Source organism: Doryrhamphus excisus, chromosome 11, assembly GCF_030265055.1.
Source record: "Doryrhamphus excisus isolate RoL2022-K1 chromosome 11, RoL_Dexc_1.0, whole genome shotgun sequence".
Classification (NCBI taxonomy): Eukaryota; Metazoa; Chordata; class Actinopteri; order Syngnathiformes; family Syngnathidae; genus Doryrhamphus; species Doryrhamphus excisus.
In genome coordinates this window covers 2,042,255-2,055,297 of record NC_080476.1, presented here as the reverse complement: position 1 = coordinate 2,055,297, position 13,043 = coordinate 2,042,255, and the positions used below count along the sequence as shown (strand labels likewise).

At 42.7% G+C, this 13,043-nt stretch overlaps 1 protein-coding gene across 3 annotated transcripts in view; it reads right to left on the bottom strand.

The window, feature by feature from the left end:
• The window catches only part of clip2 (CAP-GLY domain containing linker protein 2), a 39,498-nt gene that overhangs the window by 6,942 nt on the left and 19,513 nt on the right, over positions 1-13,043 (bottom strand). For 2 of the 3 annotated variants that reach the window (XR_009132169.1, XM_058088321.1), the window contains exons 5-16: positions 12,654-12,867; positions 11,735-11,932; positions 11,552-11,655; positions 11,346-11,406; positions 8,974-9,024; positions 8,274-8,573; positions 5,908-6,486; positions 5,773-5,830; positions 1,839-1,922; positions 1,618-1,774; positions 1,353-1,512; positions 923-1,111 (exon numbers count right to left, since the gene is read on the bottom strand). Coding sequence is in view for 2 of the 3 variants with exons in the window: in XM_058088321.1 (XP_057944304.1) it covers positions 923-1,111; positions 1,353-1,512; positions 1,618-1,774; positions 1,839-1,922; positions 5,773-5,830; positions 5,908-6,486; positions 8,274-8,573; positions 8,974-9,024; positions 11,346-11,406; positions 11,552-11,655; positions 11,735-11,932; positions 12,654-12,867 (2,155 nt within the window). In the remaining variant the exon portion in view is untranslated. The remainder of the gene's footprint in view (positions 1-922; positions 1,112-1,352; positions 1,513-1,617; positions 1,775-1,838; positions 1,923-5,772; positions 5,831-5,907; positions 6,487-8,273; positions 8,574-8,973; positions 9,025-11,345; positions 11,407-11,551; positions 11,656-11,734; positions 11,933-12,653; positions 12,868-13,043) is intronic. The other variant, XM_058088322.1, reaches the window with a different exon arrangement.

Below are 13,043 nucleotides of genomic sequence, written 5' to 3'. Positions count from 1 at the left end.
ACTGTTGATTTTTGTTAATACTTGGGTCGTTTGTATTGTTTATTTTTCTATATTGTGTATTTTGTACTGCTTAACTGACTCTGTACTCTTGCTGCTGTGCAATACAAATTTCCCCACTGAGGGACGAATAAAGGCATATCTTAATCTTAATCTTAATATCGATTTTCCTTTTCTGTGCATTATAACAAGAGAAAATGGGTTAATATGAGCTAGCTAACAATGCACGTAATTGGCACCTACATATTTCGACTATGAAGCCCTCTAAAAAACCTCTAATCACTTTTTATCATTTGATATTTGTTGATACATGCTGTGATCAACAAGTCCATTGATGATAACATATTTTGATGAACAATAAAACATTACCCAAAGCACATTGATTTAGTCCAGGAGCTTACGCTACTTCCGTCAACAGCAGCACCGTAGATACTAACGCTTTACAATGTTGGCCTGCTCTCATTTGGGTCGGCTGTGTTTTCCAGCACAAGACTTGCACTCCAGTCCACAGGTAAAAAAATGCTGAAAGCAAACGGGTCTTCAGAGTTAAACAGAGAGCTAGGTATCAACTATCTGTCTGTGAATGAGGCTGAAACGAGGTGCTAGCGAGGTGTCGTGTAACAATACCACTGTAACTTGGTTAATATACAAGTCAGTTATGGAAATGACACTTTTTTATTTTGTATTTTTTTAGGGCTTTAGTGCCGAAATGGTGTGCATTGTTAGCTGGGTCATGCTGACTTTATTTCTCTTGTTAGAATGCACAGCAAATGAAAAGAGAAAAAGAAAAAAGAGATATGTGTTCATGTTTCACAAGGATTGCGACTGTTTGACAAAAACAACGACAATGACAAAAAAAACAATGCAATTTCCCTCTAATTGAATGCTTCATTTCTCCATGCAGCTTTTCACCCCCATACTTTACCGGGCTTTTCTCTGGATGCTTTCCCATGGCTTGCACCAGCTGGTCCACTTGCTGGTTGTGCTCCAGAGCATTTCTCAGGGCTTCTTCTGTGCTCAGCAGCTGCTGCCGGAGGCGGCTGACCTCCGAGTCCAAAGCCGAGGGGTCTAGCATTGAGTGTCGGCGATGGTCGGGGGAGAACCTCTCACGTCCCTGAAATAAAAATGCATCTCAATACTGCATGAATCTTGATTCCTGACCTTATTAAGAGTTGTTGGACATTCGTAAGCTTCCAAGAGTTTGGAGAAGGCCCATTCCTGTTCCCAGTGCACAAAGCAAGGTCCATTAAACCATGCATGAATGAGTCTTGAAATGTCTCAAGGGGGCCCTCTGCTGGCCATTTTACATGCTGACACCGCTTTATTCAACAACTTAAACATCCTTGTCCTCTTACCAACAGCAGCAGTTTTTCCCGCAGTGTCTTGATGTCATCCTGCAGTTTTTGCTCCTTCACCTTCCACTCCGCCTTGCGCACCTCCCGGTTCAGGTCCTTGTCCATTTCTCGCGAGTGGCGACGCGACTCGAGAAGCAAAACCCTCAACTCATTCAGGCTCCTGCATGAATAAAAGAATAATGTGTAATGTGATGAAATGCTGTCGTGGTCCATGTTTCGTCCCCAAAATATGGGTGGATGTTTAAATAAAATATTAATTGTAGACCTCTCTTTCTTCAGTAGATCCTGGCTAATGCTAAGCAGCTGCCCTGAAGCATCATGGGACTTTCTGGTCATGGACTCCAACTCCGCCTCCATCCGCACCTTCTCCCTGGTCAGGGCTTCCGCTTTCCTTTCCCCCATATGGACTTTGCTCTCCAGAGCTGGCATTAAAAGGCAACAAATGTGAGCACATATATTTTTTGTAAAGTATCGATCTAGAATTACCTCCAATTTGTGATTTGAGAGCTTCGACCTGTGAGGTGAGAGTGGAAACTTCTTTCTCCCTTTTCAGCAACTTCTCCATGGTTTCTGAAAACAATGAATATGATGAATTCTACTGGAATGGGAGATCGCTAAGACTTCCAATGCTGGATAGGAATTCTAATGTCTCTATACATGAGGCTACAGTATGTTGTATAGTCGCTAAAAGAGCCATATTGGAGTCTCCTTCTTGGCTGTGACCACAAGGGGAATACTTCATAATAATATTTCAGGGTCAATGAGTTTGCTGCCTAAACTGGCTGTACAACTCAAAACAGGATGTCTGTTCAACAAATAACGTTGCCGGGTAAAACTACCTATGGTTCAAATTATATGGGGTGTGTTCCCCTAACTGGTAAAGTTAGCTTTATGTTTATGCTAAAAGAACTACAGTTCCTATGAAGCTTGGAGTCGGGGGGAATGCTGGAGCCAATCCCAGCTGACTTCGGGCAAGAGGCGGGGTACACACTGGACTGGCATGTTGGACTCCTTGAAATGTATTGATTATTCATTCAAATGTACAAAATATAATAATAACTAGAACATTCCCGCGGAAATTCTGATGGGCTTGCCACCTGTGCCGTGAACCTCAGGCCCGGTGTGCCAACAGCTACCGTGCTAGCACCTAGCAAGAAAGTCTCAAGTACCGAAAAGGTTGATGCAGTCCCATAGTGTCCCTACGTCATGCCATGTGTATTTGCCTTTAGACATGAGTAAATTAGCTTAAATGCAAACATGCTAACGGCTACCATGCTAGCACCTAGCAAGACAGCCTCAGGTCCCGAAAAGTTTGGGGCAGTCCCATAGTGTCCCCACATCATGCCATGTGTGCATTTGCCTTTAGACATGAGTAAATTAGCTAAAATGCTAAAATGCTAACAGTCATCATGCTAACACCTAGCAAGACAGCCTCAAGTCCAAAAAGTGTCCAGGCAGTCTGATAGTGTCCCCACATCATACCATGTTTGTATTTGCCTTTAGACAGGAGTAAATTAGCTAAAATGCTAACATGCTAAGAGTAAGCATGGTAGCATCTACCAAGACAGCACCAAGTCCATAAAGTGTTAAGACAGTCCCATAGTGTACTGACATCATGCCATGTGTGTATTTGCCTTTAGACATGAGTAAATTAGCTTAAATGCTAACATGCTAACAGCTACCATGATAGCACCTAGCAAGATAACCTCAAGTCCCAAAAGTCTTAAAGCAGTCCCACAGTGTCCCCACATCACGACATGTGTGTATTATCCTTTAGACATGAGTAAATTAGCTTAAATGCTAACATGCTAAAGGCAACCATGCTAGCACCTAGCAAGCCTCAACTACCGAAGAGATTGAGGCAGTCCCACAGTGTCCCCACATCATGCCATGTCTGCATTTGCCTTTAGTCATGAGTAAAGTAGCTAAAATGCTAACATGTTAACGGCTACAATGCTAGCACCTAGCCAGACAGCCTCAGGTCCCGAAAAGTTTCGGGCAGTCCCACAGTGTCCCCACATCATGCCATGTGTGTATTTGCCTTTAGACATGAGTAAATTAGATAAAATGCTAACATGCTAACAGTCATCATGCTAGCACCTAGCAAGACCGCCTCAACTCCCATAAGTGTCCAGGAAGTCCGATAGTGTCCCCACATCATACCGTGTGTATTTGCCTTTAGCCATGAGTAAATTAGCTAAAATGGTAACATGCTAACAGTCATCATGCTAGCACCTAGCAAGAGAGTCTCAAGTTTAGAAAGTGCCGAAGTTGTCCTATAACATCCCTACATCATGCCATGTGTGTATATGCCTTTAGACATGAGTAAATTAGCTTAAATGCTAACGGCTACCATGATCGCACCTAGCAAGATAGCTTCAAGTCCCAAAAGTATTAAAGCAGTCCCACAGTGTCCCCACATCATGACATGTGTGTAGTTGCCTTTCGATATGAGGAAATTAGCTTAAATGCTAACATGCCAACAGTCATCATGCTAGCACCTCGCAAGAGAACCTCAAGTTTAGAAAGTGCCAGGGTTGTCCTATAACACCCCTACATCATGCCATGTGTGTATTTGCCTTTACACATGACTAAATTAGCTTAAATGCTAACCTAGCAAGAGGGCCTCAAGTTTAGAAAGTGCCAAGGTTGTCCTATAACCTCCCTGCATCATGCCATGTGCTATTTGCCTTTAGACATGAGTAAATTATCATAAATGCTAACATGTTAACAGCTACCATGCTAGCACCTAGCAAGAGGGCCTCAAGTTTAGAAACTGCCAAGGTTGTCCTATAACCTCCCTGCATCATGCCATGTGTGTATTTGCCTATAGACATGAATAAATGCTAACATGCTAGCAATTAGCATGCTAGCACCTAGCAACATAGCATCAAGTCTTGAAAGTTGCCAGGCACTGCTGTGGTGTCTGTACATGTCATGTGTTGTTTTCTAATTGAAAGCAGCACTTGCCATTATCATGGAGTACTAAAGAGCAGAGAGGGTGTGACATGCGGGTCGATACTGAACTATCAATTCCTGACATGATGATAACACAACTTAATGCTGTATCATGGAAACTATAAAAATGTTGATATTTTGATACTCTGGTCTTTGAGGTGCCTGGAGTCACTGTGCTTAATTAGAAAAATCAAACTTTAAAAATCTACACAATACATGAGCTGTATAGTATCAGCTGGGAAAGGAATCACTGTAATCGCACATGTCGACACACGGTGGTTTTTGAAGGGAGGGGCTGTGAGGAGGAGGAGATGACAGTGACAGTGAATGAATCAGCACAAAGGACTGAAAAGGCTGAATCGCTCATGTCGAACAGAAGCTTCTTACGGCCAAACGATTCGAGATATCGACACCACGAGACAACCGTGAGTGTCCCGAGGGTCGGGGCTTCGCATAGATCTGCTCGTTTTGCATATCGGTTGAGAAACGACCGCAAGAGGACGAGTTGAAAACATAGAAAATTGAAGAGTTGGAGAAAAAAAGATGGCGTCTTTAACATTGGAGTGAATGGGAGAAATGTCTGCACTCTTCTCGCTTCTAGGGGCCCAGAAGGCAATCCGTACATCTCTCAGACATAAGAGTGACATTTTTGGAAAGGGGACAAGAATTCCTACGTTTTCACCAAAATAAATCAAGCTAGCTAAAACGGTGTGGCCAGGAAGAGGAGTTGTTTGCAAAACAAAAAAGTTATCTTTTTGCCTCCCCTGCCAGAGTGGAAGACGATGGCCCTGCGCACACCTCCTTCTGACGAAGATAGAGCGAAAACTAAACATTGGACGAAAAAACTAATTAGCCACAGAGAGAGTTGAGAAGTATATCTCAAAAATGAGCCGTTAATCACGTTTCTACGTGGCCGTATGGCTGAGCTACAAGGCTGTGAAAAGTCTGTAAATTCTCGTGTTTTCCTCTGGCATGTGCGGTTCTAAAAATAGAACAGGGTGTAGCAAATCTTGTGGCCCATTTTTGAACGTTTTGGTTAATAGCGTCGCCATGGTTACATGAACCTCTCCAAAAAATAAACACTGCTGTAGTCCCGAGCGTCACGATTCCGGCGGTGTAACATGTGTGGGGGTCCTTCTTGCGGTTTTGGCCGAATTACGCGTGCAAAAATGGAAAGATTAAGATATAATAATATTAGCTAAACAGCAATAACAATATGGGCTTGCTCAGCATAGACAGCTGCTGTCTATGGGGCTTGCATGGCTAGGCAAGCCCATAATAACTAACTAATCATATTAGTATGGCATGAGCATTTGAATGTGAAGAGGGTTAGCTTTTTGGTTACATCAGCTACATTTTTTAAATCTTGTATTACGCAAAAAGGATCAAATCAATAATTATCATTAACTGTTTTGCTTTGGTGAATAGTTAATATATAGAGTAATAATAATAGAGTAATTACCTTCAATATTCTGTTTTAACTTCATCTTCTCATCGGAAAGGTGGTTAGCTTCGATCATCTAAGAGAAGATTCACCAAGTGAGTTTGAGCAGTGACACCACATCTCGCTAACGTTTAGGTTTCACGTATTGCTAACATTTGCATCATGGGAGGTGTAGCGGTCAGCCTGGATGGCCTGCAGCTGATTGGCTGTCGCCCTCAGGTTCTCCTCCAGCTTTTGGATCTCCTTCTGGCTCTTGCAGTGGGCGTTCTTCAAGGCCTGGTAGTCCAACATCATCTTTTCCGACAGCTCCTGTCTTTCTCTCAGCTCTTGTGTGCTTCTGTCCTGCTTCCTCTGAAGAGTCTCCATCTCTGCCAGCTTCTTCTCTGCTTCCTCTAGCTTTCCAATGGCTTCCTGCAGGGCCTGCTTGCTGCCCTCCGTGGCACCCAAATCAGCCCGGGATGTGAGATTGTTCTCAGCCAGCTGAACTTTAACCTCTTGAAGCCGAGTGCAGAGGTCCTCGTGTTCTTTAGTCAGGATAGCAGCTTCTATCTTATACTTGGCCTTGAGGTTCTCCACCTCCAGTTGGTGCTCCATCTTCAAGCTCTCCAGTGTCGCCCTCAGTTCTTGGACACCCAATTCTTGGCCTGGTGGCGTTGCGTGGTCACTAGTGAAGGAAGCCTTCAGCTCCTCCAAGGATTGCTGGTGTTCGCTCACTAAAGAGTCAAATTTAGCCTGCAGAGGGATGAGAAATTGGTCAGCATCAAAGTAGGATGGAGCCCAAATGACAATGCCCACAAAAAATGGCACTTTCCACCCATTTTCACAGTTATAAACTTCTGTATAAAAGAAAAATAATCACCCTTGAATGACAAAAGGATGCCTGTAAGAACAAGAATACATTATAAAGGAAATGTATCAATCAACAAACTAAAGATGCAAAAAAAACACAAGACACAAAAATAAGTTGACAACAATCTTGAGAGTGTGTAAGAAGGAATATTACAGTCAGTTATTATTCGATAACAATAAAAATAGCATCAGAGCTACTTGGGGCATGTTAAACAGTATTATTAGGAACAGTGCTAAGAAAACAGACTAGCCTCATTATTTTATGGTGGTATTATGATATGAATGAGGTAGTTGGAAAGTTTAACAATTACTTTGTAAATATTGGACCAAAACTGGAAGAAAAAATTCCAACATTTTGACCAATGGAGGAAAGGAAGGAAACCATAGAAAGGAATCCTAATTCCATGTTTCTCACTGCAGTGACAAATAGGGAAATCACTGATACTGCCAATAATTGTTAACAAAAACTCATTGCAATGGAAAGAATAATTAGGGTTGTCAGTGGGATTGTAGAACCAGTGACCTGACCTTAATAACTTTTCATTTCAGACTGGAAAATTTCCCCATAAAATGAAAACAGCTAAAGTAGTTCAAATTTTTAAACATGGAGTCAAACATCAATTTACAAACTATCTACCAGTTTCCTTACTACCACAATTTTCTAAAGTTATACTACTGCCTACTTTGTTCTGAGGAAAGCACACAAGAGCTAATTAAAACAGTCATAGATGAAATGGTTATATTAAAAAGATGGTTTGATAGAAACAGATTATTTCTAGTAAAATACTAAAATAATGCTTTTTTGTAACAACAGAAATGAAGCGTCTGAGCAAACACAATTACACAGCGTAAATATTGAAAGGGTGGACAAAATAAAATTTGGGGGGCTCATAATAGATGAAAAAATAAGCTGGAAATCTCATATGAACAACATACAACATGAAGTGGCAAGAAAAATTTCAATATTGAATGAAGCAAAATTTGTTCTGATTAAAGCACGGCGGTCGAGTGGTTAGCGTGCAGACCTCACAGCTAGGAGACCCGAGTTCAATCCCACCCTCGGCTATCTCTGTGTGGAGTTTGCATGTTCTCCCTGTGCATGCGTGGGTTTTCTCCGATTTCTCCTCCCACATTCCAAAAACATGCTAGGTTAATTGGTGACTCCAAATTGTCCATAGGTATGAATGTGAGTGTGAATGGTTGTTTGTCTATATGTGCCCTGTGATTGGCTGGCCACCAGTCCAGGGTGTACCCCGCCTCTCGCCCGAAGACAGCTGGGATAGGCTCCAGCACCCCCGCGACCCTCGTGAGGATAAGCGGTAGAAAATGAATGAATGAATAAATTGCGGGCAGCTGTACATGTATGCTGTACATTCGGGATGTCCTGATCCACATTTTTTGGCGTCCGATTTGACTTGCCACTTTGACAACCAGCTTTGAAGCGCATTATGCAATACCATGTTGGTGTGTGGTTGGTGTGAGTTACAAACGTGATACGTTGAACGTGATTACGGCATACTACCCAATCTTCCAAAACACCGCTGATCAGAACCGATCCTGAAGATCGGATCAGAAAATCCCTACTGTACATTTTACCTGTATTATCACAATAAAATATTTAAGCTATCTATGTAAGTCGACTCAGACTTCCCAGCATGGTGTAAGATTACCTTCCAGGTGTCCATCATGTCCACGTTTTCCTTGGTGGCTTGCTGCACTTTCAGTCTCAGCTCGCCAATCTCCTGGTTTTGTTTCTCTACCACTGCCTTGAGCCCGTCGATCTGCTGCTGGCTCGCCGCTAGCGCCGTCTTCTCTTTAAGCTCGCCGTTCTCTCCATCAAGCTGGAGGCGTGTGAGGGCTGCCTCCGGCTGGGGTCGCAGCTGAACCTGGAGGGTCTTAATCTCTGCTCTGGTGTGGCTGAGCTCCTGCTCCAGCTCCATGATGCGACTCTGCTCCTCCACCGTGGTTTGCTGACAAGAATCGAATATTCCAACGTTACGACAGGAGCACAAAATCAAATTATGTGACTGCCAAAGACATGTATTAGAAATAATATGAGATATTCAATAAGATTCTGGTAAATGCAGCTTAGAAATCAGTTGCTAAATATTTGTGCATATCAGTGAATGTGTGAAGAAGTGGAAGACCAGATGCAAGCACAGCCATTCTTAGATCATCTAGTAGCAGCCAAGCAATCATTGCAATGAAAGCAAACAAGAAGGAGGACCCATTGCACCACCAAACCTTTTTAAGTGCTCGCTTGATTTATTGGGGATGTGGGCAGTCTGTGTGCATCTGAGTTCCATTAAAAGTCAAGAAATCAAGTCAACTCAGCAAGCCCAAACTTGCTGCTTATTTTGTTTGGGTCACCTTGGTTCTCCGACCCAAGCTCATGGATTCTGCATCATGCCTGCATCTTCCCTGTTGGCAGAAGCACACTTACATACTGAACCTTAAAGGTGTTTTTAATTAACCAGCAAGGTAGATCCAGCAGATGGTGCTGAGATGACAAAAGCCTGCCCCAAAATAATAATGCGCATAATTTAAAAGACAGTCGAAAAGTTGTTGCATGAGCAAAAACAGCTATTGCTTGCACGTTGACTTTGGCCAGAAACATAACAGATTTTTTTGTGCGTATTTTTATTTTCATTCTTCTGTGTTCATATTATATTTCATATTCTGAGCTGCTGCTGCAGTTTTATTGTACATCTTGACTACAATGACTTTCATACATGGGCAAATCTTCCGGTGTACAGAAAATAAATACAACCGAAACGTTGGTGTTTGAACCAAGCCTCCTCCATATGTCCAATGGTTGATGAGCAGCCAACTAAAAATGTTATTTCAAATTTTAACCTTATAGAAGAAACACTATTTGAGAAACACTGCTGAGAAAACAGAACAGTGGCCATGACTTATTGATTTATGTTGATTCTTTTTGTCGGGCTAGCCCCTCAGATTTTGCCTTGTTCTATTCACTATTAACTATTCAAGTGGAAGCAGATGATCTTAAAGGGGAAACACATTTTTATTTAATTTTGTACATCATTCACAAACCTTATTTGAAACATGAACACATATTTCTTTCCTTTTTCTGTGCATTATGTGGGGAAACAAGTTCATATGAGCTAGCTAACAATGCATGTCATTGGGACACAGCTATTTTGATGCTTAAACCCGAACAAAAAAATGCTAACAGTGTTTCCATTTCCATTACTGACCTGTACAACCGAGCTACAGCGATATTGTTATTGTAGCAGCTAACACAAAATACTATATTTCTGGCAAAATAACACAACTTGTTGTGAGTTATATCTAAGCGTTATATAGTTATATCTATCACAATGCCTCAAGCTACTCCCCAGTAACGCTACCTAATGGTGCCTGGTACGGTGTTGTTAGTACCGAGCCGATGCCGGTACCGATTTTTTGCCATCACCCTTAGCCGATGTTTGCTGAATGAAAGTCCTCCAAACACCATGGGACTGAATTGCCAAGGTTGCCATTAAAGCGGTGTTGGTAACAGCTGTACATATTCGCCTCCAACTACATCAGCAGCTCCCTAATTCCAACGGTGGGCACTTTTAAAGATGAAGCATTCAGCAGCATTCCTGCTTTTCACACCCACAAACTAAGCTATATTTCCAAGCACGTATATTGCATGCACTTGGCGTTCATGTTTCCTATTTCAAAGCAGGTGGCAATATTTCAACTAAGTTTAACTGTTAGAGGACAATTCAAAGTTGAAAACGTACCCTTGTTGGGATTCACCTCTCTTGCAGTGTGGGAGGGGTACCGCGACTGCGTGTGTTGCAGGGTCCTCCGGCAACACAAAGCTGCCCGGCGGATGCCTGTCTGATAATCATGCGGCAGAAAAATACATCGGCGAACCCACGCACATATCGGCCGATACCGATTCAAGTAAAGTACGCAAATATCGGCCCGATATATCGGCCGGCCGATGTATCGGTCGATCCTTAGCTTAGTTAGTTTTGAAAAGTTAATGCTAGGTTATAAATCATGCCTCACACGTGTATTTTTGAGGGGTGTGGCAATAAGCCGATAAGTTGGTCACAGCAACACACAGCAACATTATTCTGTGCCTGTGGGAAGGAGGCATCTTACCTTGTTGAGGGAAGTAGCATTAGTTCTGATCAATGGGTCTCTGAAATCAATGTGCCTTGGAAAGATGTTCCGGTAATGTTTTAAATCATCAACATTTGGCAAGATACTGTAAGTATTACAATTATATCTATCATCAATGTGTTTTTTTTAGAGGGCTTTGTAGCCAAAATAGGTGTGTGCCAATGATGTGCGTTGTTAGCTAGCTCATAACCTGTTTTCTGCTGTTATAATACAGAGAAAAGGGAAATAAATATGTGTTCATGTTTCACATAAGGATTGGAATGAAGGGATTTTTTTTTTAAGCGCAGTTCCCTTTTAAGGGTTTTTTTAATACAGTGGTGTGAAAGTCTTTGCACTCTTCCTGATTTGATCATAAGTGTGACAAACTTATTGTCAAACAAAATTACATATTTGTAATTGACAACACAACTGACCAAAAAAAATCAACCAATCCCAACGATAAAAGAATAGAATCACTTCTCACACCACTAAGTGTGAATACCGTAGCCCAGCTTGAAGAACATACAACAATCCTTCTGAGATGAAATATTGACTGTATGACACTTCAGGTACCATTATCTCTGCTATTTTTAGGTATTAATATTGTGGATAATTACCTCCAGGTCTCCTTTGGTGATGGATTCCTCCTCCACCCTGAACTGAAGGTCCTCCACTTTCCTGAAAAACGGATAAAAACCATCAAATTTTTGTCTAATTAACAGTGCATTGAACATTATGTGAGGAAATTGACATATAAACTAACAACATGTGTTCTGCACACAAAGTCCAATGAATTCTAACAGGATCAAATTAATTTGCAAACCTTTTCTCCTCTTCCAGCTGATTGGCAAGTTCCACTTTTGCAGTTTGCGTGCTGGCCAACACGGCTTTGATTTGCTGGAGGTTGCTCTCGTTCTCAGTGACATACTGTGGAGGATATTTGTCCAGGTATGTGTCCGTTGGAACATTATTTTTGCCTGAAAAGGACCTATCGTGTCTGTCCTACCTGCATGTGCTGCGACTTGAGGGTGCTCATCTCCTTCTCCACCTCGCAGATGTGACTAGTGGCCTTGGCCATCTCCGCTCGCTCCAGGTCTCGCTCAGCCAGCAGCTGCTCGATGTGCTGCTGCTTCTCCTTCAGAGCCTCCTGCAGGGCGGTGGTGCCTGAGATCTTCCTGGCATAGCGGGACGAAGTCTCTGTCAACTGCAATGACAAATTAGTGTCATAAAATTGGAGTGTCAGAAATAAATCGAGCATTGAACACATGCTTCATACATAATTGTCTTGCACCACAAGCAGAGATGGCTAAGATTTTTAACAGAACAACACAGGACATTTTTGCATTACTGTGAAGCTGTTCCACGTTTTGGTGAAATGATTTTGAATTAAAGAAATAACTTAAAAAGGGAATCCCCTCAGGAAGCACTCCCACCAGGTATGGGAACCCGTCACCCCCCAAAGACTGAGGGGAAACTCCCCTACCCTCGGGTTCAAGTCCAACATACAGGCCACGAGTCTGGATGCAAGAACTGCCACCCCTGTAAGTCACCTCTCCCTCTCGAGAGGACTGGTTCTAGAACCCTTGCTGGGTGTTGAGGTGAGTCCAACTATATCTAGCCGGAACTTCTACTTTGATCAATTCTGCCTGTGCTACCATCTTTAACATGGAAGAGGGAAGGACTTTGTGCTTGTGTGATCACTCTGATAACTCCCATGTCACACTGACAACAATTCGGCAAAGTAAAGGGGAGTGTCTATGAACAATATAGTGGCTAAAAATCAATGAAGAGTCCTGCCGTGAGAGTCTGCTGCAAGATACTTTGTCAATGCCTTGCAAACACATACAGTAGAGCTCGCTCACTGCCAAGGAGTGTTTTCACTAATGAACCGTTTTTCATCTGGACAACATCGACCTCCATCTTACCAGTCCAGTCCTGCTCGGCCGTCCGCCCACAGATGAGGCCACCGAGCTGACAGAGCTGATGGACGAGCTGCTGGGGCTGTGGGCCAGAGACGACACCCCCATGGCCATTCTTTTGCTCTTCTTGGCCTTGGCCGGGCTGGTGGACGGGAAGCCAATGCGGATCACCTTGTGGATTGGCGCGAACAGGCCGAACTTGGGAAGACACTGGAAATATCTGTGGGAGGTGTACTTAAAAGTTAAAAGGTCCGCTATTAAGCAAAAGTAATTTTGGAATGATATGCTAACAGTAGTGTCCAGTGTAATGGTAATTGTATCCATATTCTACAGCTCCCCTAAAAGCTCCCCTAAGTGGCCATATTAGTCGCAGTGAGGCAATGACTCGTTTGGAGT